Source organism: Trachemys scripta, chromosome 8, assembly GCF_013100865.1.
Source record: "Trachemys scripta elegans isolate TJP31775 chromosome 8, CAS_Tse_1.0, whole genome shotgun sequence".
In the NCBI taxonomy this organism is placed as follows: domain Eukaryota; kingdom Metazoa; phylum Chordata; order Testudines; family Emydidae; genus Trachemys; species Trachemys scripta.
In genome coordinates, this window is record NC_048305.1 from 57406617 (window position 1) to 57434214 (window position 27598).

General features: G+C 39.4%; 1 protein-coding gene across 1 annotated transcript in view; it reads left to right on the forward strand.

Moving 5' to 3' along the window:
* PLA2G4A (phospholipase A2 group IVA) overlaps window positions 1-25632 on the forward strand; it is a 131509-nt gene extending 105877 nt beyond the window's left edge. Inside the window, exons 13-18 of the mRNA XM_034779552.1 lie at window positions 3231-3302; window positions 5821-6063; window positions 12560-12744; window positions 19614-19809; window positions 20064-20221; window positions 24541-25632. Coding sequence (XP_034635443.1) covers window positions 3231-3302; window positions 5821-6063; window positions 12560-12744; window positions 19614-19809; window positions 20064-20221; window positions 24541-24672 — 986 coding nt within the window. The 3' untranslated portion in view covers window positions 24673-25632. The remainder of the gene's footprint in view (window positions 1-3230; window positions 3303-5820; window positions 6064-12559; window positions 12745-19613; window positions 19810-20063; window positions 20222-24540) is intronic.
* Window positions 25633-27598: the final 1966 nt, after the last annotated feature.

The following is a 27598-nucleotide window of genomic DNA, read 5'->3' on the forward strand; positions in this document are numbered from 1 at the left end:
TATATAAGAAAAAGACCCAAAAATCAGGACTGTCCCTATAAAATCGGGACATCTGGTCACCCTATTTGAGGATGGGACTGCTCATGCAATTGATAAAGGGATAATGCAGCTTTTCACCTTTTGGTTGCCAGTTCCATTCCATTCCAGGGTGCCATTCTTACCATCTGATGATGGTTTAGTTTCTGTGAAACTAGTTTAGTGGTCTCCGTTCACTTTCTACTGGACAAGTGTCCACATCATTGTAGGGAGGGGAATGTTGGAGCTTGATGGTTGTGGTAAGGTACATCTTTAAAAATGCTAGTTTGGGGTTTTCTAAAAGCTATTGATATTGGAATGATTTTTACTCTTGTACTGTGTCCAGAGAATGTGGATAGGTGCTCATGAAATGCTTTTTAACCACTAAATAAACCAGAATAGTCAGCACCCATGTCCATAGCCTGAGTTGAGTGGATGAGGTTTGGCTGTGCATAAAAACTCCACTATCCCTTCTGTCTAGTAGTTGAGACTATTGCTGGGACAATATGGGGAAGCTAGCTTTGTCATGCTGCTCCTGTCTTGTGGCAAATAGAAGAATTCAGCTTATAGGACTTTCTGCCTGGTATAGTTCATGAGCAACAAAACTCACTGCATAAAGAAAAAATAATCTGGTTAATATAATAATCTGTCTGAGTTTATTTTTGAGGTACTGAAACATAGGAATTTAGGCATTAATCAGCAAAACACTTCAGCAGATACTTACGTTTAAGCACGAGTAGCCCTGTAAAAATCACTAAGTTTACTTATGTGTTTAAAGTTATGCCTGTACTTAGTTGCTTTACTAGAACAGGGCATCACTTTGAATTTTTAAAGAGATCTTTTCTCTGGCAAAAAATCCTTAAAAATAATATCTATTTTTTACACTTCCAAATATATTTTTCAACATTTTTCATTAAAACAATCCTTGCTCTTGGTTTAATTTTTACAGACAAATACAAAATACCTCAAAGTGAGAGTTTACCATGGAAAGGGTGATGAAACCTGAATATATTATAGTGGCAAAACTATAAAACTTATGTGATGGAATCCTGGCCCATTAAAGTCAATGACAAAACTTCAGCTGAGTTCAGTGGAACCAGGACTTTACCCAAAACCTATAAGCCACATTGAACATGAGAATTAAATAAGCTATTTCTCATATCTTTTTCTTAAAAAAATACATCTTTGACATTCAAAATCTATATTTGTGGCTTTTAATAGTTTCTTTTTTTGGTTGTTAATTTTTGTCTTGTCAGATATTCTTTGTCATCATCCAAGAATTTGTAACATTTGTCTTTGTTGCATAGTGTTAGCACTGACAGTAGTTTAAGTAGTGTCTGAGTAGCTATTTAGTTTTCAAGAGTGAAAATATCTAAGGAGAAAATCTGTAATGACAGAAACTCTTGTGTGTCTGTATAGATTTCTACAGTGTAATATCTAATCCTACAAGGACTAGTCCTCATAAATAATCAACATAGCGTTATATGTATAGCACATTTAAATTTAATTTCCACATGCCTTTTGTTAACCTGAATCTCTCTCAATCAAGCTTTCTGTTTTGAGCTAGCAGAAGTATTGGAAATGCATGTTGCTACTTGCCTAATGTTTTAGTTGATCTTATCCTTGATTAGATAATATACTTGGTATAAATGACAATCTCAAACAAAGAATTTTCTACCCAAGACGAACTCTGTCCTGCAATGACAAAAATTTGGTTTATGTCATAAATAACATGGATGATTTTCTTTAGCCAGAGGCAATTGGTTTATGATATCTATTCCATTTTATTCAAAACAATTATGAGAAGACAGTTCTCTTTCGGCTTCAGTCACTTATTACTTGTTTTCACATTTCTAGTATAGACTATTTACATCATAAATTATCTTGGGGAGGAAGGCTGGAATTTTTAAAGGACTCTAAAGGAGTTAGGCACCAAATTCCCATAGCTTCAGTAGCAGTTGGGTGCCTACTTTGAAAATCCCAATTTAAATCTTTACACCGAAACAGATGAAGTCAGAATACTGGGAGCTTGGTGAGCTTGTTTCTTCCAACACACACTGCCCACAGTATCAGCTGAAGATGATTTTCCAACACTAGGCTGTTTATAAAATGATTTTCTTATAATTCAGCTGAAGTCAAATAACTAAAGACAATGACAATTGAAAATCCATTTGTTTCAAGAAAGGCTTTCCTTGATTATTTTAAACATAGTTGTTTACTTTAAATGTAGTAGCAGAAATAATTAAAGAAAACAGAATTTGCTGACTGGAAAATAGTTTTCACGTAAATTAATCTCCTTTATGAGCTATTTGATCTGACTGTGGAATGTATTGCTGCTTTAATTGCACAGCTCTCAAAAACCCTTTACCTTTTTTTTAATATTCTTTTATGGTTTTGGAAAAACACCAAGTAATTTACAGTTTCAGGCTGAGTTTGATTATTTTGGATACAATGATCTTATCCTGATGGAAAATAGATTTTTGCCAAATAGGTACCTTGTGTTCATTCTGTTGATTAATGATGTGAAATGTAAAATGCCTGTTCCTCCACTGAAGTTAATTGCTTTGGCCTAACTGCTGGTTTTTTGTTTTTCATTTTTCCCTATGAAATAGATTTGTATTAAAGTTATGTAATTGTCTTGTTTTCTTTTATTTCCCAGAATGTAGAGGGGTACTTGATATGCACATGGCATTCCCATTACCACAAATTAAAGGCATACATTCGGAGGAGAATATATGGCTTTGTTGTCAGGCTTATTTTCTATTAAAGTAGTTTTATTTTGTGGGTTTGCAAAACAGTCATTAGTTTGTTATTTTGCTTACAATCTTGGGAAAATCAACCCTGGTATAAGTAGTTGTAATTCACAATGGATGTTAGTGTGCATTGCCCATGCTTATGTCTGGACTGCACCTTAAAATTCCATCTGTTCTTCAGAGGATTTTCTGCCTTGAAAGGAGAATTCCGTTGGATAATGCTGAATTCCTGTGAAAAAGGGCAAACCCATCCTGAACTTTGCAACAATTCCAAACCAGGATCACACAAAATAGATTCTTCAAAGTTGTGTCCAAATGTTATTTGAGTCCCTACAGCTGTCTTGCTTAGTTTTCATTTCCTATCTATCACAAGTACTATACAATGATACACCTTGACACTTTTCTGATCTTCTAGTAAGCTTAGATCTAACAATTTAAGATATTGTATATTTTTTTCAACAGAAAACATTAGGCTAAAACATCTTGTGAGCAATGATAGTTCAGACAGTGAAGATGAATCACAGGGACCAAAAGGTAAGGAAAACCCCATGGTCCAGGGCATGTTTTACTTACTATACCTGTTGCACTTTTTCTATATATACTGTTGATTTGTCTAGCTAAAGCAAGGTGGTTGTGATGGCAAAAGACAACTTAGGGACCTTTGTTGCTATCAGTCATGTACATACCCCCCAAATGGGCCAAATCCTGTTTGACTTACCCATGAATATTGTCCTTTGTAGATCCCATTGATGCCAATGGTAAAATTCTACTGCTTGAGCCAGCAACCTTAAAAAAGTATATGCTTTGGCTTTAGCTTAGTAAGGCCAAGAGACCTGAGCAAGAGACCTGACAGAGGCTTTTCTCTTCATATCAGCCCAGACTGTTCAAGCTGGTAAATAAATGAGCACTCAGAGACTTGTGCCTTAACATCAGCTCAGAAAGCCAGCAGTGCTGCCCTAATAATCCTCACAGAAGCCCACATCTTGACATAAGCCTAGAACATGAGAGTTGTTGAGCCAGTAACCTCATCAAGCCGTATTTCCCACCCAACTGAAGTAGATGAGCTAGCAAGTTCACCAGTGTCTGTGGCTTGGTCATCAGCCCAGTAAGCTAGAGATGCCTGTTGATTTCAAAGGGCCCTTAATCTAAAGTTCAGTTGAGTGTGGCTCAGTCTGAGTCCACTATCTTTGATTAGCATTTCCGGTGCTTCCAGATACCGTGTGAATGACATCAGTATTGCCATTCTGGACCTAAGGCCACCATATTGGGTAAAATATGGAAATTGAACTTTGGTGTTTTGGAAAAAGTGACTTAGAGACTTAGGAGCATAATTCTAATTGAAAGGCAATGGGGCTCAGGCTTCTAAGTGTCTATGTCACTTTTGGAAATGGGATTTAGGATCCTAAGTCACTTAAGCACCTTTGAATTTTTAACCATTATCTCCATCTTGCCCAAATAGTTTATCTTGATTTTTATATATTAAAATGTTTTCAACTGGGAATGGGCGACAGGGGATGGATCTCTTGATGATTACCTGTTATGTTCATTCCCTCTGAAGCACCTGGCATTGGCCACTGTTGGAAAACAGGATACTGGGCCAGGTGGACCTTTGGTCTGACCCAGTATGGCCATTCTTATGTTAAAATCCCTTATTCTTTCACGCACCACATCATAGTTGTTAGAGGTGATGTTGATTCTTGTAGAAGAAATAGAGACACCCAAAACTAACAGGCACTGTTTTAGGTTTTAATGATGGTGCCAGCACTGGCAGGAGGAAAACAAAACCTTTGAAAATGAGGTCTAGTCAAATAAGAAGCTCATCACTTCTCCTTTGACTTGAAATAATGGGGAGGGAGAGATACCAATTTCAGTATTTATTTGCAGATATCCTGCTTCAGTGTCATAGTGTCCAACATAAAGAAAACAATCATTATTTACGGCCTTGTATGTCTGTATGCGGTTTACACAGCTTGATTTGTGACAGTAAACACTGGGGCTTGCCATATTTCTCACACTTCCACAGGATAAGTCTGCAGTAGGACCTGCAGATCAGACTTCCTACTCTTTTGACACTTGCTCTGCCCCTATTTAAATGAAAAACAGCTCATTGTGAACCATGGATTAAAGAGAAAAATGAGAATGTTACACTTGGAACATCGGGCCTGATGCTAAATTCCTTGAACACTCAAAACACCTACAGAAGTTGGTGGGAGTTCGGGGAGCTCAAGGTCATGCCCCACAGGCAGTAAGATTCTTTGCAGGTTTGAATGGAAGCTATGGATGCTCATCACTTTTGGAAATCAGGTTACTTTAATGTAGGTGCTATGCTTTTGATTGCATTTTTAGTTTACTTGGGCGATGTTATCAGAACAATCTTGACCCAAAATTTAGATATTCAATAATTATTTTTTAATAAAGCAAGAGCCATAGAAAAACTTTTGTAACTTAACTATTAAATGCTCAGGTTTCTCTGTTATGCAGATCTGTAGAATTTAAGATTTAGCTCAATATCTACATCCTTATGTATATCTATATATTCCTTATGGCTGTGAAGATACAGATACAGGCCTGAGTTTTCACACAGGTGAAAGGCTGCTGATACCCCTTCACCAGCACATGGGGCCCTAAATGCAGCACCACCACCGTGGTTCCACCTAGCAGGGCCTAGGCCATACAGCAGGAATCTTCCTGGAACACAGGGGCCTGGCATGGTGGGAGGGTGCATTGGAGAGGCCAGTGAATGTGCTATTACATGGATCCACACCCATCCCACAGTGGCAGGAACCCTCTCATCTCCACAGTCATGATATTATAGAAGCAGCAAAGAAGTTAGATGGATGCTCTACAGTTGAGGAGTGAGAATTCCTCTAGCTCCTCTTAAATGCTCTGGGCAGACTCCATTTACTTGAGCTGTGCATGAAAGCAGGGAATGGTTTGGTCCTGGGAGAGATGTGAAGGCTCCCTTTCGCTTCAGTAGGGTGTTGAAGCTGAAGCCTCATTTTGACACTTTTCATGTTAACTGTTTCACTGCTGGTCATTTTTTTACACACAGGCTCTGAAAATCTTGAGGCTGAAAAAGAACTTCAAAGTAGCAGTCAAGAAAGCTGGGTCCAGCGCATGCTGATGGCCTTGGTGGGAGATAGTTCCCTTTTCAACACCAGAGAAGGGCGTGCTGGGAAAGTACACAACTTTATGCTGGGCTTGAACCTCAACACATGGTACCCACTCTCCCCTCTAGCAGGCCTGGGTACTCAGGAATCTGTGGAGGAGGATGAAATGGACACTGCAGTCACAGGTTAGTTCACAAAATATCTGTGCACTGCATTTCTGTCAGTGAAAGAATAAATTGTGAGCTACAATTGTGGGAACATGTCATTAGACTGGAATGCTTACAGCTGAACACTTCTGAAAGCAAGAGCATATTTTCACAGGGGCAATCTTGAATATTTACAAGCACGTTGAGGTCCTTAAGATGACTGGCGCTGTGAAGCGCAATGTGTTACTCCTATATGAGGCAAGTCAAGGCCTCCTGGCAGAATCAGGACTGACTCCATAGAAGTGCAATGTGTTGGTTCTGTATGATGCCCACCCTAAGGCTTCCTGTCAGAATTGGTAGAACAACATACTTACTTGTAGGGTGGGGAGGAGTTGCTCTTTCCTTGGTAGAGTTGACGAAAGTGCTTTTTGTACATGGCTACTTCCTGGCTTTCTTGAAATACTCACAAAAGACTATGTGGAATATCCCATCACGCTCTTTTCATCTTCTCTTATTAGCATGGGGCAGAAATGAGTCTTGCCAATCAACATAATTTTCTTTCCTTAATGCTCCCCCTTCAGTCCTGTCTACAAATCCTGTCCCTTCCCTACTCATTGAATTTTTCATAGTAGATCAGCAACAATAACAGTTAGTTCTTATATAGCATTTTTCATCTGTAGATCTCAAAGTATCAGCCTCTGCCTCCAGTCTTGCTGCTCTGTTTTTCTGCTTCTCTCCTAGCTATCCCCAGTGTGGAACATCCTTACTCTGCTAGTCCTCTAAGACACACCTTTCTCCTCATTAAAATCCCTACCTCAGCATGATAGATCCTTTGGGCACTTCCACATGTCTTCGTATCTAGTCCATGTGTGTGTGCAGGAGGGGGAAGTTTGAATTTGTTGTTATGGAATTGTAAATACCAGATGTCATTTAAAAGCTCAAGTAACAAAGTGACTCTCTAATGTGTATTTGTTAATGTAACTATCCTTTTGAACAGCTCTATAGTAATTTCCGTCTGTGCTCCACTTTCTAAATATTATTTTTGAGCTCAGAGGTGTTTACAACTGGGTAATCTTAATATTTATAGTGGCATTTATAGTGCCTAAAACAGGCAGGAAAGTGCTTAGTAGATCTGTGGAAAAAATAACTTTTGATTAAATGTAGTATATTTAAGGCACATAGTATTAAAATCAAACCCTCAACCTCTAGGATTTTCATTTGGATTGAAATTTGAACCTCAGATACACAGAGATCCGCCTCTCTTTTTTCTACGGGTCATTTGGAGTTTCCCTGGCCACGTTCTAATAGTTTTTTGCTTTTGATTTTTTTTTTTTTTTTTTTTTTTGCATTTCTAAGTATTTGCTCAAATTACAAGATTAGAATCCAGTCTTGCAAGCTACCAGGCATAGTGCTTATGATTATGAGTAACGCCTACACTTTGTTCAATAGTAACTATCAATAGAACTGGGCCCTCAGTGGTTAGGAACAGAGGGGCTGTACTAAGATGGATTATTCAGTAGTGTACTTTTGATACTACTGATGGATTTATCTATATTTGTACAAGAGCCTGGGAGTCTAAAGAAGTGGCTTCAAAGGAACCTTTGAAATAAATTCAAAATATTACATGATTTTTCATGTCCTTTATCCATGTTGCTATTACCCATGGTTTAAAAATAATATAATTTGACCAGAATTAGCAATATGTTTTCTTTTTGTTTATTAATAGGAACATTAAACAGGCCAGAAATAAAGGCAACTTAAAAAACAGAGCTGACATTTGTATAGTGCTTTTCACATTGATCCCTTCACAGACTTATAAAGTCATAGTATATGTAAAAAACCAGCGCTGCACTTAGGCATACTTGACAGTCATCAGTGGACATTGAACTCAAGACCTGTACCGTTGAAAGTACAGGCATCTAATGCTTCAGCTTAAAGTAGCAGCTGGCAGAAGGAAATACAGTAGATGGGACCATCCACTAGAAGGAGACATGACCACATGCATGAATCCAGGCCAGTGTATTATACATACACAATTATCATAAAATACATATAAACATGAATAAAAGCCTTATACATCATAAGACACCATAATCACATTAGATCACAAGGGATTTTCAAGAGAGGATCATATGATTCTCTGCCTCCCTCCCCGCCCTTGTATGGCATGCAGGGGTTATGTTAAATACCAGCAAAATTGGCCTGATAAGCCCAGAAGAGTGGTGGGGTTGGGAGAACAGCCAGGCAACATTCTTTAGCTTCCCCTTTGCAGGATTGCAAATGCTACGTTGTGCAGTTGTTTCTAGGTAAGCTTTAGTGGGGAGTGACTAGCAAGACAGGAGAGTAAGCAGAGCTGAGGACAGGTGCTCTATGTGGTATTGTGCTCAATCAAATCATCAAATTTAACCGGGAAGAGAGCTCCACTCTTTGGGACACTTTTCCCAGGCAGGCCAAAAGTCCACTCAGCTTGATGACCTGAAGAGACAGGGGAGCAAGAACAACTTTGGGCCTGAGGAGCCCTGCCCCAGCAGGCATACTGGACATACTCCGGTTGGAGAAGAGGCTTAAAAGGGAGTCTCCTCAGCACAGCAGGGTGGTGGGTGGAGAGAGACAGATCTCCCTAGGGAAAGTAAACCAAACTGTGGAGTTCTCTTTCAAGTTAAATTTGGTAGATTTATTATGGAGGGGTTATGCCAGGAGAGCATCCCCAGGAGGAGGACTGCTGCACGGAGCTGAGACTCCCCCGCCTGCAGAGGCCCATGGGTCGGGTTGCAGGGGACAACCACAAGCCACAACGTACCCTGAGGAAGGACAGAGCAGTAGGAAGAGACCCAGGAGAGTGTGTTAGCTGGATCGCAAGTAGCAGAAGCCTTCTTTATGAGGGTCTTAGAGTTGGAACCCAGTGTTGTGGTTGGGCTCAGGTTCCCTGATCTCCTACCACTAGGTAAGACTGTCACCACAGACTCTAACTGCTAGGTGGGGATGCACCCCTGCTCACACCTGGTCATGGAACTGCTACCTGTTCAGAACAAACAGTTTTTGCAGATCTAGATCCTAGTCTTATTGCAGGCAATCCCTGGGCCTATTGCCACTGACTTCAAACAGGCCAATGTTTGGCTCTAATCCTTTGGAGCAGGAAGTCCTCACACTGACACTTTTTATTTTTCCATTAAGAATTTCAGCTGTTGAAAATCTTTGAGCTTTGACTCAATTAAAACTCCAGACTGGCTTCTGCATCTAATCCGTATATATTTTTTAAACATATGCTTCCTCAGCTGGATGGAGTTTTATTGAATCCAGTCCTTCTGTGTGGCCCGAGCTGTCTCCTTTTATTTTAAGTAGAATTCCCATCTAACTTTTGCCCACAATTTTTTTTGTTTTTAAGAAATAACCTCAAATCTACTTGAAAACTCCTGAATAATTAATATATAGACTCATTGTTGATCTATTTCTGTGTCTTTGACATTCCAACACCCTTTAAAACACTCTTGAGAAAATGCCGACTGAATAACAATGGGGAAAAAATATCTCATAGGCTTTGCTTCCTTATTTCAATACTTATGGAAACTATTTTATGGTAGATGCATGTCAGTTGTGAATGCCCTTTTCAACTCTCTCATTTTCCTTTAAATTGCTCGCCGTGACAAGGAGCATCTGGAAATAAAAAATGAGAACATGTTTTATAAGCTATACTTGAAACATTCTTTCTTCTAAATCAAATTCTTGTATATCGGATAATCACTCTGTGCTGGTCACATACAGATTCTATTAATTTATGACTGTACTTTATGTTTTACTGTTAAAAAAAGATTTCATGTGATAAGAAAGTATCTTAGGAGAGGTGCATCTTTCTTTGATGAATTCACATGTAATAAATCCTTCCATTTTTATCCTACATCTCACAGAGAATAATTTGCAGAATTCCTAGGAATATAAACTAGTATCTTTTTTTAAAAAGAAAACCTGGACCAGCCACAACTGAGTAATCCCATGATCTCTCTCACCTGGCACCCTGTCTGCAACAGTGGCCAATGCTGATGCTTTAGAGAGAGAGGCAAAAAATCCATATAACATACTGTAATTTACTCCAATTCATGGAGTCACTGTGAGTGCTGTGCTACATAAATCCCCTAGTTTGGGCTCAGTACAGGGGTAGGTTGGTGAAATTTAATGGCCTATGGTATATAGGAGGTCAGACTAGATGATCTGATGGTCCCTTCTGAACTTAAACTCTCCGAATCTGTTTGGTAACATGCTGGGTATGCCACACATTTGGGGGCAAGTGCTATAGGTGTTCCAAGCATTAGGTCCTTCAGGTGCTAACCTTTGGGGAGTTCCCATAAACATTCAGAATCTGATGAAAAACACAGGATATCTTACAAGGGCTGCCAGAAATGCACAGAGCAGTTACCCTGGGCACCCTTGCTTTAACCTACAAACCCAAGATGAACCAACAGTTCCTTAGGGGGAGTGCAGTACTGGGGTACAAAGGGCAGCTCCTCCTGTCTGGCACCAGAGATCATATTCTCTCCTTCTTCTTTCCCTGTATTGTTGATGAAGATTAGGAAGCAATTTTAACATTATCAGCTGTTACTTTTGCTGATATAGATGGAGATATAAAGAATAGCACCATTAGTGCTATTAAATACAATACAGAACAAGTGGTGTCACCACTGATTTATTCTCATCCTGGAGATGGGAGACCATAGTATCATCTGTGAAATCAAATGTGTTGTTCTGCTTAGCATTTTGGAGCAGTGATAAATTGAAAAAGAAGACTAAACTAACTAAACCATTTTGGGGGAAGAGCTATTGTTGCACCTCTCAACAAGAACTTTATTTTGGCCCCATATTAAAATTTCATAAATTTAAATAAAGAAAGCTTTTATAAATTGATGAAGTGATTTAATTTTTTTTTTAAATTCTAGTGAAAGCAAATTGTTCATAAAAAAACAAACACAAATGAAATACAATCATCATATCAGTAAGAACGGGAAAGGTAAATTGGCTGCAGTATAAACAAAAGAAAAACAGATACAATTGACTTTTATTTTCCAGGCCGAGAGAAATGTAAATACATACAAAGTAAATCTGTGTGTTTTTACACTTCCAGTAATGTAAGGTGTTATTAACATATAATGTAACCAAATTTATTTGCCTGTAACTTAAGTTAAGAGTAGCTTTTTAATAAGGCATAGAGAAATATTGTTCTGATGTCTGGTTAGGTCTCAATAGTAGTCCTGTATCTCAGTCACATATTGCTCTGAGGGAGATTTCCCTTGAGAAATTCAGGTACAAAATAGGAAATTGGTGCATCATTTGATGAATCTGTACTTGGGTAAAGAGAAAAGAATCTAAGTACTTGATTTGAGGTTTAATGGGCAAAATTTTCTTCATGGAACCTGAAGTACAAGGGGCAACCTGGTTTTTAGGAACTAGAGTAAGAATCAATTTCCATTCATTTTTCCTCACGTGAAAATACCTTTGCAAGGGTGACTATTTACTCTGTCATCTGTGTAGGGTATGCATGATTGTTTAACTCAGAGGCATAGAGTTTAAGGCCAGAAGGGACTACTAGATCCTCTAGTCTGCCTTCCTGTATAGCACAGGTCATCCACACCTGGACGCTACCCTGGATTGGTAGGTATTAGAGGGAGAGACAACAGAAACAAGTAATCTGAGTTCTCAGGTGCCATAGTGTTCATCATTCCTTGGACTACAGTGCCCTCTGCAGACATCGCTGTTTAAATCAAAATTTCAAGCATCTTTAACTTAACTTTGGGAGCAAACCGCGGTTTATGATTAAAAGTCCTGTTATGTGGTACAATCAGGTACATTATGAAGGAAAAAAATCATTCTTCAGAAATATCTTTAAGACCTAGGAGAAAATATTCAACCTCTACAGGGATTATTTAGGAGTATCCAGAGACTGTGATGGTGCAAATGGGCATGGAGAAATCTCCCTCTCTTCCCCCTTCACTCCCCCCCGAACTCCTCCCACACACAGATTGAGCTTTGAGATCAGGGAGGGAACACTGCATGCTTTCGGGCCTGTGGACTCTAACTTGACAACTTTTTCTGTAAAACATTATTATGGTTCTGACCAATGTGACAAGCAACATGGTAATGTGTTAATTCATGCCTAAAGTCTAATTTCAGACACTTGAACCTTGAAAGGCTGTCAACACAGTGTTCGGTTGTGCAGATTGGCACCGAAGGACATACAGTGAGCATTTATGATTTTGCAGTCAGATATCGGATTTGGATAACCATTTGCTTTGGGTTCCTAGGGGGGCTAATTCCTGTCACTTTGGAAGTCATCTTATTGTGATTATTTTTAATACACACATACATTTTTTGTTAAGACTTCTTACTTTACAGTAGATCACATTAGGCTTACATTTAGTTAAGTTACTTAATGCAATTGTCATCCATAGCTCTGAGGGATTCTACAGTCCATTAGAAGGGTACTTTACCAATTCAATTACTAACTGTTGGGGATTTTTGGATTTGTTTTTTGTTTTGTTTTGCCTAGATCCTGATGAGTTTGAGAGGATATATGAGCCACTAGATGTGAAGAGTAAAAAGATTCATGTAGTGGATAGTGGGCTCACCTTTAACCTGCCATACCCCCTTATCTTAAGACCTCAGCGAGGTGTTGATCTCATAATCTCCTTTGATTTCTCTGCAAGGCCAAGTGACTCCAGTCCTCCTTTCAAAGTAAGTAAACCAGACCATTCCTTCAGTTTGTGTTATCATTTTTAAGGTGGTTAGGCCCAGATTCTCAAAGATATTTAGGCATCTAACTGCAGTTGATTTCAATGGAAATTATGCACCTCCATATCTTTGAGAAGCTGGGCCATACTTTTTATCCTCCCATCATGCTGGTGGCAAACTCCATTCTTGTGTGGCTTCCAGGCCCTTCCATTCACAGGGCTTTTTTAAAAAAGTCTTACTTTGGTGCCATCATGGCTCCAGCTCTGCAGTAATTGACTTTCATGTCAACAGTTTTCTACTCAGCCCCCAATTCTGTTCACTTTACTCAGGAGATTAATTCCACTGAAACAGAAGAGACTACTACCAAGAGGAAGTCAGTGGGATTTGACTCTCAACAAAATGTCACTTGAAATAATTCCTCACCTGATTTTTTTGGAAACCTTGCCTGCACAATGACATACAGAATTTGTCCCTTAAATCTTTTTTTGAAACTACATGCCATGATCTGTTGTCTCCTCTTGTAAAAAAATGTTTTATAATCAATATTAAGCAAATAAGTTACTTACATTTAATAATAATAAAAATAAAACAATACGACACAAATATAGAACAAAATACCATATGGAAGTTCCATAATACAGTAGAATTACAATAAGCAAACATCCAGAAATCTGAACTGCTACTTCAGTCTTCTTTTGATGTCATGTGTATCTCATGTTAAACAAAATACAAAAGGATAAATTCTTAATGTAAGAAGTGAAAAACCTCCTTTGTTATCTATCATAAGCTACTCATTAGATCATCTATGGAACATGTATCAGTACACTTAGGGTTTGTGTACACTGAACCACAGTGCGCGCTATGGGGATGTGAATTGCAGAGCACACCAAAGTGTTGCAATCTTACTGCCCTGTATGGATGCAGCTGGTGCAAACAAAAAGATTGCTAGTTCACATTAACGCAGTCTCTTTCAAACAGGAGTGGGCTAACGTGACCTAGATACCTTTTAGTTCATGACAGCAATGTCCACACGGGACAATTAGATCGCAGTACTTTGGTGTGTGCTGTGCAGTTCACACCCCTATAGTCCGCACTGTGGCGCAGTGTAAACATAACTTAACCTTAGTTTAAATACTGCTAGGTTGTTGTTATAAATAAATAGTTAATAGCGGTAATGTTTTCAGAAGTACCTGTCTTATTTTCAGACGTGACTGACATACTTAGGGCTGGATGCACCAAGGGGCTGGTTCTGATATTTATGTGATATTGAGATCCTCAAAATCTCCATTCAGCTACCACCTAAATTCCCTAGCCTCCTAAGGGCTTGTCTACACTTGAAATGCTGTAGTAGCACAGCTGTAGCGCTTCAGTGTAGACACTATCAATGCTGACAGGAGAGGTTTTCCTATCCGCAAAGGTAATCCACTTTCCCAAGAGGCAGCAGACAGGTTGACAGATGAACTCTTCTGTTGATCTAGTGCTGTCTACAGTGGGGATTAAGTCCAGTTGGCCTGTTCAGAGTATACCCACTCGATCAGACTTTGCACAAAAGAAAGCCAAGGCTGACTGATCAGGAAGTGGCGGGAGGCTGGTTGAGGAGGCTGGAGGGTAGTGTGCGTGTGCACATATGTACGTAGGTACCAGCTCAGTTGCCCAGTGGTAAGGGCTCTGACCTGGGATGTGGGAGACTTCAGATCCCAACTCTGCTTGATTTGGAGCAGGGACTTGAACCCAGATCTCCCACATCCCAGGATGAGTGCCCAGGCCATTGGCTGTCCCTCTCTTGTTTTTTGTGAGAAAGGGTTTAGGTGCCTTGCTCTAGGAGAAGGTTTACAGCTGTGAAGGCCAAGTGGAGATAGGCATCTTCATCCAGCCTGGAGTTAGTTACTTAATTACCTCTAAGGGGTGGGGCCTAGGCCACTCCCCTCTCCTCAGCATTTCCGATGGGCTACCTTATATGGCTCCCCCTTTCAGCATGCTGACTACTGTGAATCCCTCTCTGAGGCACCTAGCTCTCCCCATGCACTGTATAGGGAGTAGATGTGCCTAACTTGGGGCTGAGGATTCCACTGGATTGCCACACCTAAATCCTGCTATGGATTATTAACTTTTAATGAGATTTAGACTCTGACAGTGCCTGAGTCACTTTTTTTGAAATTGAGATTTAGGCTTAGGTCACTTAAGCGCTTTTGAACATTTTACCCTAATGTAAAAGTATGATTATAGATCAGTAACTGGCCACAAAGACTTTAAATGAAGAAATGGTTAGAAATTTTAGGAGTCCAATTGTCGTGGCTTGGAGATCTTTCATCAGAGCAGTTCCGGTTGTTGTTTTTTAAAGTATCCAGCACCGTGTGATAGAGATTTAGAACACTCTTTCCCTTTGCCATTCTGACTTCTTTCCAGACAAGAGATTTTCAAACCAAATGAATTTCTCTGTCATTGGTTTAGACACGGAGGACCTGGTCTGACTCTCAGTGAATTCAATGGAAAGGCTGAGAAGTGGATCAGACATTATGACTTCTTCAGAAACTCCCTGCCAGAAAGCAGGTTTTCTTTATAATCCGAAAGTTAACAATTTCTCCAGCTCTAAGAGGAAGTCATTTCCATTTATTATGTTATTAATTAATCATTAATATAATGTTGTTATATATTGAGCATCAAGCATATGCTTGACACTGCACCAACATGGGTCCCTGTCCCTTGTAATGTAAAATCTAGTGCACTGATGTGAATTCAGTAGCATTGAATGGGTATAACTGAGATGAAAATTTGGCACTGTGTCTGCAGGATTAATGGGGCTATTCTTCAAAAATAGATAATGATCGTTATCACAGTTCAGGGCAACTGCACCTATATCCCTCTCTGTGGTCTAGCAGGAGCACCCACTCTAGCAGCTTCTGGCTCCCCAGCTGTCACCTCTCTTGGGCATAAAAATGGCCATACTGGGTCAGACCAATGGTCCATCTAGCCCAGTATCCAGTCTTCCGACAGTGGCCAGTGCCAAATGCTTTAGAGGAAATGAACAGAACAGGAACAGGCAATCACTGAATGATCCATCCCCAGTCGTCCACTCCCAGCTTATGGCAAACCAAGGCTAGGGACACTCAGAGCATAGGGTTGCATCCCTGACCATCTTGATGGAAAGCTGCTTCTTTCTCCCTCTTGACCAAGGTATTTCTAGGCTGCACAGGCCTGCACTGTGAATTCCCTAGCAAGTCAGACTGCCTCAGCAAGCTGCTTTACCTTCTTCTCAGAGGCTATAAGCAGTGTAAATGCCCACCATTTTAAGTTGCTACACCGTTTTTTTTCTAAGCAAGCACATTTATTCTTGTGGTAAAGGCATTACAGAGAAAACTTATTATAAACAATAAAAGAGCCTACATGTATGCTAATAAGCTAACTAGAGATCACCTTCTATCGCCACAAGCGCTTTGGTCAGTGTGAGTGCTTCCAACTCTTCCCAGCAGATTGGGGCCCACTCTTGAACAGAAGGTCCTCTTTATTTGCTGGGCCAGAAAGATGGTCCTGTTGTGATTCAGTTTAAACTCACACTATTTATCCAAAAATCCTTTGTCTGTGGTATCTCTCTGGAGGTGTTACAACCTAAGTAAATTTGCCTAAGTCCTCCCTCCTCCCCCCCCCCCGCCAGTTCTTAGCTCTAGGGAAGGGACTGTCATTACTCTCCCCTATGGAATTACATACAATCCCTGAGCCATAATGATACATAGATTTGATACAGTAAGATTTTCCAAAGAGTTTGGAGGAAATTGCTATATCTGTTACAATAATGATGATTAGGTAAGAGGAAGTCTGCAAAATGGATTGCATGGTGTCATTCAAAAGTGAATCAGATATTCTGTTAGAAAGTACTTTCAGGAAAGTGACCCAGCCTGATAGATGGGGTTGCAGAGTGAAAATTATAGCAGTTTGAGAACTGTTGGGCCCTGATCTTCCTTTACACTGCTACATGCATTTTCAGGCCCTTTTACTCTGCCAGAGTGATGTAAAGTGGCTGTAGTATACATGAGTCAGGTCCTTTGTATTCATGTAGGAGTTAGGTGAAGTCTACAGTTTGTTTGGGAAAAGGGAGGTAGATGTGTACGCCAATCTTACTGTACCACAAGAGTCTCAATCGTATTAGAAATAGCATGAGAAAGGTCCAAGTTTATAACTATTGCATGTTATAACTACTTAGGAAGGTGGTTGCTGTGTAGCTGACGTAAGAATTCTTAAGATTAAACACATACACATTACCAGCTGGAAAGAATGTAATAGTTGGAATATGAACCAGAATTCCTATGCTCTAGCTTCATAGAGCAACTCCATTATATGACGTAGGGAATGTCTCTGTATCATCTTGTAGAGATTTATCTTTGTTCAGTCATTGCAATACAGTTGATCATACAATATGTTGGAAGTGAAGCAGACTTTTCAGTTGTGCCATTGCCAAAGTAAGCCCATGTTTCATCTAGGATTTTCTAAGAATAGTCCCATCCAACCTAAACTAAAGTATTCACTGCAAAATAAAGGTTAAATGACATTTATTATTTCTTAAGTGGCAAGAGTGGAATGCCTGATCCATTGCCTTTGCAATCTAAGCAGACAGACAAAACATGCAGACAGCTCTAAATGACCAGAGAAAGGTTTATGTCTTCCAGGAATGTTAAAGCCAACAGAAAAACAACAATAGGAAGGAAATTTTCATGGGATACTTAAAGGGACACCATCAGTTTGAAATCCTAGTCAGTTGTTAAAAGTGAGCTTAAAGTAGTGTCAGGGAATACACCTGTTTTGGAGACCCACTGAAAATTGTTGTGGTTTTACAACCACATTGTCAATTAAAAAAGAAAGATTTCTCTCTCCTCTGCTGCCATGTGTAAGAGCCACTCAAACAACACTGACCATTGACTATGTTGGGAAACAGTAATATGAGCTATAGACAATTGCAAAGAATAAACAAACTGAAAAAATAGAGAACTTCTCTCTAATCTTTTTCAAGTACAGTAATTAGGTACTATTTGTAACAATAGTAGGTTAAAAAACTCAAACTGTCCCTGTACTTGGCATGCTGCTTAGATCTTCCCTGCATAAACACCCCACCTCGACTTAATTGACTGAATTCTGAAGTCTAATGCTTAATTAGGCAAAATTCACTTGCAAATTTCGCCCATTTTTTGTCATTAAGGGCGCATAGGGTCCATTGTCCTGATTAGCTAGTATCATTGACTTGTAAGGTCATTGCCACTGAGACATCTTTTCTTTTCTCTCATTTTTATGTTGTCTGTGCAAGGTTTTAAGTGCCTACTCCTGTACTGCTCTTTGTGCATTGAGTTTCTGTCTGTTGGTAGGTATTTTGCATGCAGATTGGAAGGTAGCATATAGCAACATTAAGATATTTATTAAAAATAGCAAGAGGGTTTCTTGCACTTTTAGACCTTCATATAAATTCCATCAAAAAACTCTAAAAGCCATTTAGGAGTTTGGCAAAGAACAAAAATGAAATGCATCAAGTTTTGTCTCAAAGTGATCTCTTAAAAGACTGAACTATTAATTCTGAACACTGAAGTGTATGACAGAAATACTGACATACCTCTACTTAGCAAACAGCTATAATCTGTAGATAGTAGTTTTCTGCTAGCCACTTTCACTCTGCCAAAAAGGACCTGAGCCAAATTCTGCACTGATGTGTACACTTTGTGCAGCTCCCATTGACTTGCTTTTCACAGAGCACACATCAGTGCAGAATTTGCCCTTTGTTTGCAATAGATTTGAAATATGTCTCATCTCTTCAAAATATAGTGAAATCTGCCAGCTGAAGACAATGACTATATTCACCCATTATTATTTCATACCCACTGCCTTTTAGTCTCTTGCGTGTTCAAAATGGTTTCCCAAAGGAAAATCCTATTTTGTTCTGATTATATTTAGATAACACATGGTTAAATATAGACTGATCTTCCCTACCCTCCCACAACTCGCCCACATTATGTGCTTTTGAGTCATTGTCTGCAAATGATTTTGTTTACTTCTCTGTCCTGAGAAGAAAACATACTTTTTTCCAGGTTTCCATCCTGGCTGTAGCATGATTTTAAAATGCAGTTCTGCTTGGAGAAGTAATTCTGTAAATGTAGCGTTCTGTAGATCAGTGTTGATTAAATCTCTTTGGTTTCCATAGCAGTGGTGGCCAGCTTAAAAATAAAATTATGGGTGGGGTTTTTTTTAGCCGTCAGCAAAACAAACTGATCCTAAAATCTGAGAGTCAAGATGAGCTCTCCCCTTTTTTGTGAATTATCACTAGTAAAAAGGTTGTGTGGGCCAAATTAGGCCCTGAATTACAGCTGTGCAACCCCATTGTCTTCAAATAATGTCTTCAATGGCAGTTGTGCAATCCCATTATTTTCACTGGGTTCACACAGATGTAACTGGCTTTTTAAACAATTTTGATGATGATACTGAAGGTGGAATTCAATTTCGCTCCTCCTTGGTTGGCCCTGCAAGAGTTACAGGGGTAAAAAATCATTTTAAAAATGTATTTTTATCAATAAAGTCATCAGATATGAGTCTCTGGGGAGCAGAGTTGCATAAGAAAATTAATTTGGAGACCTGTTTTTAAGAGTGGAACTTCACTTTAATGATTTGGGATTGAGCAATCTTTGAAGGAGAGCCTACACTTCAAACCAAAAGTTGTTTGTGTTTAGATAGGAAGCCCAATTTGGCAACGCCTCACTCATGCCAATACGCCTGCTGCAGTCAGAAAGCAATGGTTTGTAAGAGTGTTCCTATCTTTGTTTATCTCTGTGACCCTCAATAGAAAGTCCCCAACTGTGATGGCTGTTTGTAAACTTTTGAAACTTTATTTCCTTTTTTAGGAAATTTTGCTTGCTGAAAAATGGGCCAAAATGAACAACCTTCCTTTTCCAAAAATAGATCCACATGTGTTTGATCGAGAGGGCCTGAAGGAGTGCTATGTTTTCAAACCCAAGAATACTGATACAGAGAAAGACTGTCCAACCATAATCCACTTTGTTCTGGCAAACATCAACTTCCGGGAATACAAAGCTCCAGGTGTGTTCGTAATAGACACTAAAAGACACTAAAATTTGGCGTTCCTGGAAACAATAAATTAATATATCAGTTGTTACATTGTGAATACTTTTTATCAGAAATACCTAGAAATCTTTCCATAATTGTCATGAATTTCCAGAGCCCCATATAAAAGCAAGTTATTGTTATATAATTTATACTTCATCTCTTAAAACCTTTCCTTTTATTTTTTCAAAATGATAAAATTTTGTCTCTGTTTTTTGTTGTCTCTATAGGTGTTCCAAGAGAAACTCAGAGAGAGAAGGACTTTGCTGACTTCGATATTTTTGATGATCCTAATACGCCGTTCTCTACCTTCAACTTCCAATATTCCAATGAAGCTTTCAAAAGGCTTCATGATCTAATGGAATTTAACACTCTGAATAACTTAGACGTAAGTACAGTGTAAAATGTCTGATTTACACCAGTTCAGAGGTGCTTTCGAGAGTCCACTTAGTGATGGGATTAACTAGAGATGAGAATAACCCCCTAAATTTACTGGCTAAAAGTCTTCGATTTTTTTTTTCTGCCTGTGTGCGGAAAAGTGCAAACTTGCACAAAAAGGTATTTTTATATGCAGTTAGCTATGCTGTTTTGCATTAATCTTTTTTACACAATTCACAAAGGAAGCACAGCCCAACTAGTAAGATGGAAAAGTTCACTTTCAAAAAACAAAGCCAGTTAACCTTTAAGGATCCTATACTGCCCTTGATTTGTGTGCAGAATCCTATTGATCTCAATGGAAGCTCTACAGACCAATTTGAATGTAGAACACTACCTATAACAGGGAAGATAAATAGCACCATCTCCCAGCTTTCTCAGTTACTGGCCAAATCAGCATCTTGATAAAGGCAACTGACAAGACCAAGTGACGTTGGTAGGGAGAGGGAGGGGACAGCTTGTCTTCTCCATTATGGCTCCCATTATTAATGGCGTCTTGGTTCTGGAAAGAGACCGAATGGCCATGATGACAAAAAATGCCAATTTCCATGTGCGGCTGATTGTATTCATTAGTACCAGACACAAACCTGTCCATGGCCTTGGTGATCCATTTATTTTTACTTCCAAACTTGTTTTTTGCAATACATGATATTTGTGGCAAGCCACACACTGAAAAAGCTCTAGTGAGTTAACTAGCATCCCGTCTGCCTAGCAACTCTGGACTCACTGTAACACTTCAATCAGTGCTCCCTTCTGTACTGGCTCCCCAGTGAATACAGACTGGTATCTCTGTCTTGATATTCAAAGCACCTGCATGGGATTTGGTCCTAGTTCACTGAGAGATCACCCTGGACCCTTCACAACCAGGATGCTTCATTTCACTTGAACTCTGAAGCAGCTGGACCAAGATGAGGGAATTGACCTCAACATTTTCAAATTTTAAGGGCTGGCTCACGGCCCATTAAAGTCAATGGAAAGACTGACATTGATCGTAATGGGAGTTGGGTAAGGCCCTAAATGAAAAATGTTCAATTAAGCTTTTCTGGATAAGTTCTTTATGAACTTATGCTTCCATGGAATGCACACATAAACACAAAAACTGTGAACTGGTGGAGTTATTTCCCCTGCAGACTGGGAAGGGAGGAAGAAAAGAAGTAGCTGTTTCTATTTTAACTGCTCAGATACTATACTGATGGGGTCCTGTATAAAATGGGGAAAGAGATGGATGAGATGGGCAGTGAAATTCAGAGAGGAGAATTTTGCCCTTTCTTTTGGCATCTGGTCTTAAAGTCTGGAATTCCAGAGCTGCAGTAAATACAGTCATACATGATGATCTCTTCTTGTAACTGTGTAAGCTCCAAGGTAATCATGCTGCTGAAATAACAGAGATATTTTCCATTAAAAAGAAACAGCTAAAGAATGTCTCAGGAGCTATAGATCCATAGAAATATAGGGTTGGAAGGGATCTTCAGAGGGTATCAAGTCCACCCCCTGTGCTGAGGCCTAGACCATCCCTGACAGGTGTTTGTCCAACCTGTTCTTAAAAACCTCTACTGACAGGGATTCCACAGCCTCTCGGAAGCCTATTCCAGAGTTTATAATCCCCAGATCCTTTTAAGCAGCATTACTACCTAGCCAGTTATTCCCTGTTTTGTAGTTCTGCATTTCATTTTATATGTGTATGAAGATTATTTTAATGTACTGGTAGTTTCCTGCCATAACAGAAGAATTGGATAGAGTGTAACGAAATCTATAATGCTTTTCATGTCTGAGTTCCTGTGCTTGTTCAGGGTTCATTCCAATTTGGGTTAATATTCTAATCTAATCTGTTTTTTGTTTTCACTGTTCCATGATTGCAATATCTGAGCTCCTCCCAGGTAACCTGGTGAAGCCATTTGGTTCAGTGACCTAGGGAAATAGGAGTGAAGTTCTGGAACAGCCTTCCAAGGGAGCAGTGAGGGCAAAAAAACTAATTGGCTTCAAGACTGAGCTTGATAAATTTATGGAGAGGATTGTATGATGAGACTGCCTGCAATGGCATGTAGCTGATTTGTGACTGCTAGCACCAAATATCTCCAATGGCCAGTAATGGGACACTAGATGGGGAGGGCTCCGAGCTACTGCAGAGAATTCTATAGATGTATGACTGTTGGGTCTTGCCGAAATGCTCAGGGTCCAACTGACTGCCATATTTGGGGTCTGGAAGGAATTTTCCCCCAGGTCAGATTGGCAGAGGCCCTGAGGGTTTTTTGCCTTCCTCTGCAGCGTGGGGCACGAGTCACTTGCTGGTTTAAACCAAAGTAAATGGTGATTTCTCTGTAATTTGAAGTCTTTAAATCATGATTTGGGGACTTCAGTAACTCAGCCAGAGGTTATGGGTATATTAAAGGAGTGTGTGGGCAAGGTTCTGTGGCCTGCAATGTGCAGGAGGTCAGACTAAATGATCATGATGGTCCCTTCTGGCCTTAATCTATGAGATGTATTCTGAGCTCTGCTACTTACTTTGCTGTGTGACTTTGAACAAGTGATTTCACCACTCTGTGGTTCTGTTTCCTCATCTGAAAATGGGGATAATGACATTTGCCATTTTTGTAAAGTGATCTGAGTTCTATGGATGAAAGTTGCTATATAAGATATATAATTCTTAAATAATTCTTTGGTAAATGAACTCAGAATCAGTCTGCTAGAGACTGATTTGTTCTGCTGAAACTGTAATCACTAAATGCTTTTAAGTTTGAGCTAAGGAAATAAAAGTAAAATTTAAAACAGAAGACATATTAATGATTTAATTTTACCATTAAATCTGAATATTCTTGCAGAGTTTGATTTACACCCCAAAATCAGATATGGACCAAATTCTGATTTCATATACTGCAGTGTAACTCCATTTACTTCAGTCATTACACCTGATTTACATTACTTTAAACAAGATCAGAATCAGGGCCCAAGTATATTTTTGTTCTAGAGATTTCACTCAACAGTTGTAAATTTTTTTCTGCTGCAAGTTTCAGATCTTTGTAATAAGTACATGATCAAAATATGCCACCTAGTGGCTACATTGCCTTCTACTTTCAACATCAAAGAATTAGGATTTTTAACACAGACATTTTTTAAAGACAGTCTTCCTCTTTTGTGCTGTATAATTTTCTAGAGCAGGCACGGAACATTATTTCATAACAAGATTGTCTACATAGCAGAATTGAAACAGCAGATGAGAAATGTTTACATGACTAATTCATGAGGTTCTTCAACTAATTCAGTTAGTAGTGCAGACATTCTCTTTAGATGATCCATGGAGTATGAAATCAAGCCAAAGTAGATGATTTTAGCTTTCTCTTTCTTTTTAGCTGCTGCTGCTGCTGCTCTTGTGCTCTTCCCTTTTTGGCAGAGTGAATATTTGAGTTTGCAGTGATTTATAGAGGGAAAAAAAAACCTGACCTTTTTGCCTCCCCAGACTCTTGCATATCCTGGCAAATGACCTCTTTAAATGGATATTCATTTGCTTTTTAAATTGAGATGGGCAATCTGCCACCACTTTATGGTTCTTTCCTGACAATCCTGGCTATTCCTCTGTTGACTAGTGGGCCCTGTTAAGTCCTCACAGCCATTAAGTTTATTGTTGTATTTTTGATCAAAGGGTAGACACATTGCATTGACCAAAGGCTTATGGGACTTTTAGTTTGACCAAAATGAGGGTAAAGGCAGGATGACCTAGGAATTAAACTGTGGCAAAATAGTTCCTCACTTTATACTCAGGACACACTTAACTTCTTTCATTGTCATTTATCAGGATAGAGCCCCAAAATAAGACACTTCGCCGGTATTTATTTGTCAGGTCTTTTCGTGCACATTGTTGATGCTACCATGATAAAAGGACTGTATTAGGACAAATCATAATTCATAATAAGCTACCATATTATACAGCCTTCTCATTTCAAAATTCTCCAGTCTTCCAATTGTCACCTATATTTTATCAGAGGTTACTATTTAAAAAAACCAACAAACTAGTGATTGACCATAAGAGATTGAGAAGTAGTTAGGATTCTTCTTGGGGGAGGTATGTGTGTGGGGGGAAGGAACGATGTTCTTTTTTTCAAAAATTTCAACATATGGTCTGTTTGTTTGTTTTTAAAGCCCTTTCTTCTAAGCAATACTGGCTTGCTTCTGGTATTAAGAGCAACAGTTGTACAAGCTGATATGGCTTTTTGCCATCAGTTAAAGAACCACCTTCAGTGTCAATTCTTTGCCCTGAACTTTGACTCTGTTTTACAGGTGATGAAGCAAGCAATAGTGGAAAGCATTGAATACAGAAGACAGAATCCATCCCGCTGCTCTGTGTCCCTCAGCAATGTTGAGGCAAGAAAATACTTCAACAAGAACTCTCCAAGCACTAACCATACATAGGATATGTACTGCAGGTGCCACTCCTTCAAGAAATTTGCTAAATCTACGTAACTGGATTTGGACATGCGTTACAACATACCATTGCTCAGGTGAAGGGGCCATGCAAAACAGAGGAAAGCATTTTTTGTGACATTTCATATTTCATTGTGATTTGTACTTTTTTACATTTTTGTTTTGCATCTACAAACATTTACAAAATTCCAGCATAAATTGCCATTTCTTTATTTTAAAAAATACAGAATTGTGCATGCTTTGGATGCAAAGTAATTTGGTCAAAATTCTCCTATTTTTGTAAAACATCTGCCAATTTCATGAATATTTTCTCTCAATATTTTCCATTTTAAATGTTTGTTAAAGTGGCGACTGTGCCCGGGTTCCTGGAAGGGCCACACTGAGAATTAATCAAACCAGTAACAAAACAGCTTTTGTAATACCACACTGGTTAACCAGAAGCCAAACACAATCCCCTGTAAACATTCCAGCCCTTGGCTCCCATCCAGACAACCAAGTTTAATACAGTGAGGGGTTACTGAAAACCCATTTCATTATATGTGAGGTTCTTTCTAATCCCAAAAGATCAGATACATACCTCCAGGTCAATGTGAATCTCACTCAGATACCATGCTGTCAGCCAATCTTTAGTAAACAAACTACAGATTTAATAATAAAAGAAGAGAGTTATAAATGGTTAATAGATCACATACATGCAAATAATTCCAAGTCCTTATATCAAGTTTGTAGCAATGATGGAATAGATCAGGGTGGCCAACCTGTGGCTCCGGAGCCACATGCAGCTCTTCAGAAGTTTAATGTGCAGCTCCTTTTATAGGCACTGACTTGGGGGCTGGAGCTACAGGTGCCAACTTTCCAATGTGCCAGGGGCTGCTCACTGCTCAACCTCTGGCTCTGCCACAGGCCCTGCCCCCACTTCACCCTTCCTGCCCCCTCCCCTGAGCCTGCTGTGCCCTCATTCCTTCTCTCCCCCCCCCCCCCCGCCCCCCCCCCATTCCCAAAAAAAGCGAATGGGGAGGGGAGGGGGGGGGGGGGGCGCTGATCAGAGGGACTGCCGATGGGGGGGAGGGGCGCCGGGGGGGGGGGGGGGGAGGGCAGAGCTTATGGGGGGCTGCAGACATATTACTGTGGCTCTTTGGCAATGTACATTGGTAAATTCTGGCTCCTTCTCAGGCTCAGGTTGGCCACCCCTGGAATAAATTGATGGCTTGTAGAGTCTCTCTGGTATCTGCCAAAAGATTGGAAGGTCCTCAGTTCAAAGTTCAAGATGCTCCTTTTAGTTGTAAACCCGCAATCCAGAGAATTATGGCAGGAAATAGGCAAAATGGAGATCTCTCAGGGTCCTTTATATCCTCTGCCATGTGCTTGGAATTTTACTGTCCCAAACAAAGCCCACTGTCCCTGTTTGTGGAAAGTTACTGGCCCAACATGGAGTCCAGGGTCACATGAGCATATCATGTGCCACTACATGTTTTGCTGAATCACATGGAGCGGCCATTGGCTCCTTTCTGGCTGAGACATCCTCAGGAAGAGCTATCTGGATGGGATGAGTTTCTTAAATGGCCCTTTGTGAGAGCTGAGTTTCCTCCATGGGCCATCAATACATAGCTGTCTGGCCCTAGTGTAAGTCCTATCTGCAGGATGTCACACAAGAATATAACACAGGTTTAAGATAACAGCACATAGCCAATATTCATAACTTCAGATACAAAGATGATACATGCATACAAACAGGATAATCATACCTAGCAAATCATAACTTTTCCCTTGGCACCTTACATGATACACGTGTATAAGATTTACAGAAATTGTGTTAGAGTGGTAAGAACAGTGATATAAATGGTCACCTTTCTTATAAACAGCATCACAGTGCCATTTTCAAATATGTGACAAAATATAAAAAACTTGGAATGCAGACTCTTGTGAGATAAAATTTACACACCTGTACAATTCAGGATGAATTATTTTACTACATAAAGGCACTGACTTTCTTCAACACAATAAAACATTAAGGGTATGGATTTCATGGCTCTATATACTTAAGCTAGAAGCTAAGGCCCAGATCCCATTCCACTTTATATCAATGGTAAAATTGACATTGACTTCAGTGTAAACAGGGTTGGCTCCTTATTCAATATCAACTTCCTAATGTATAAAATTTCTCAGCAGTTGCCAATTATTAGAGCTAGTAATGTTGATTCTTCCTATAGATTTATTTTATAGATAGCCCTTCCCTGATCACTGCTCTCCGTTGGCCAGACTGACCATGCCAAAAATCCAGTATACAAAATCCCTAAGGGAGCTGCATTTCAAACTTTGTTTTTCTTGCACAAAGAACATAGTGATATCTCTTTAAAAAAAGAAAGAGAGATTCTTATAACTAGTGGGAGAAAGATATTTTTAATTACCTTTACTAAAGATTATTGGTCCCATTTTCAGTTTGTGTAACTTACCACTGACTTTAATGGAGCAATGACAATTTGCTTTAGCTGAAGTTCTGTCCCCAAAACATTTTGAATTTTAATCTTGAGTATTTTCACAAAAATTAATGGCAGTTTTCCAGAACTATTCATTAAGGCAGCCTTCCATGTCCTCAGTGATTCATGTCAGTAAGTGTTAGCGCCTGATGATAATTTTTCAATGATTCACATACCTATTCAGGAGCAGAAAACAACTTTAGCACTTCAGAGAACATGGATTTTCACAGCAAAGATGATTTAAGCAAAAGGATTAAAATTTCTAGGTGACAATGAAAAATTCATCTCTCCTTAACTAATGTAATGTTTGAAATGTAACTTTATGTTTGTCAATTATGTGTGTGTCTGTGTATGCGCCCGTGCACACGTTTCTAAATTTCTCCTCAGGAGCTGATATTTTCTGACATATACCACTTAAACTGCAGCCATGGGGGACT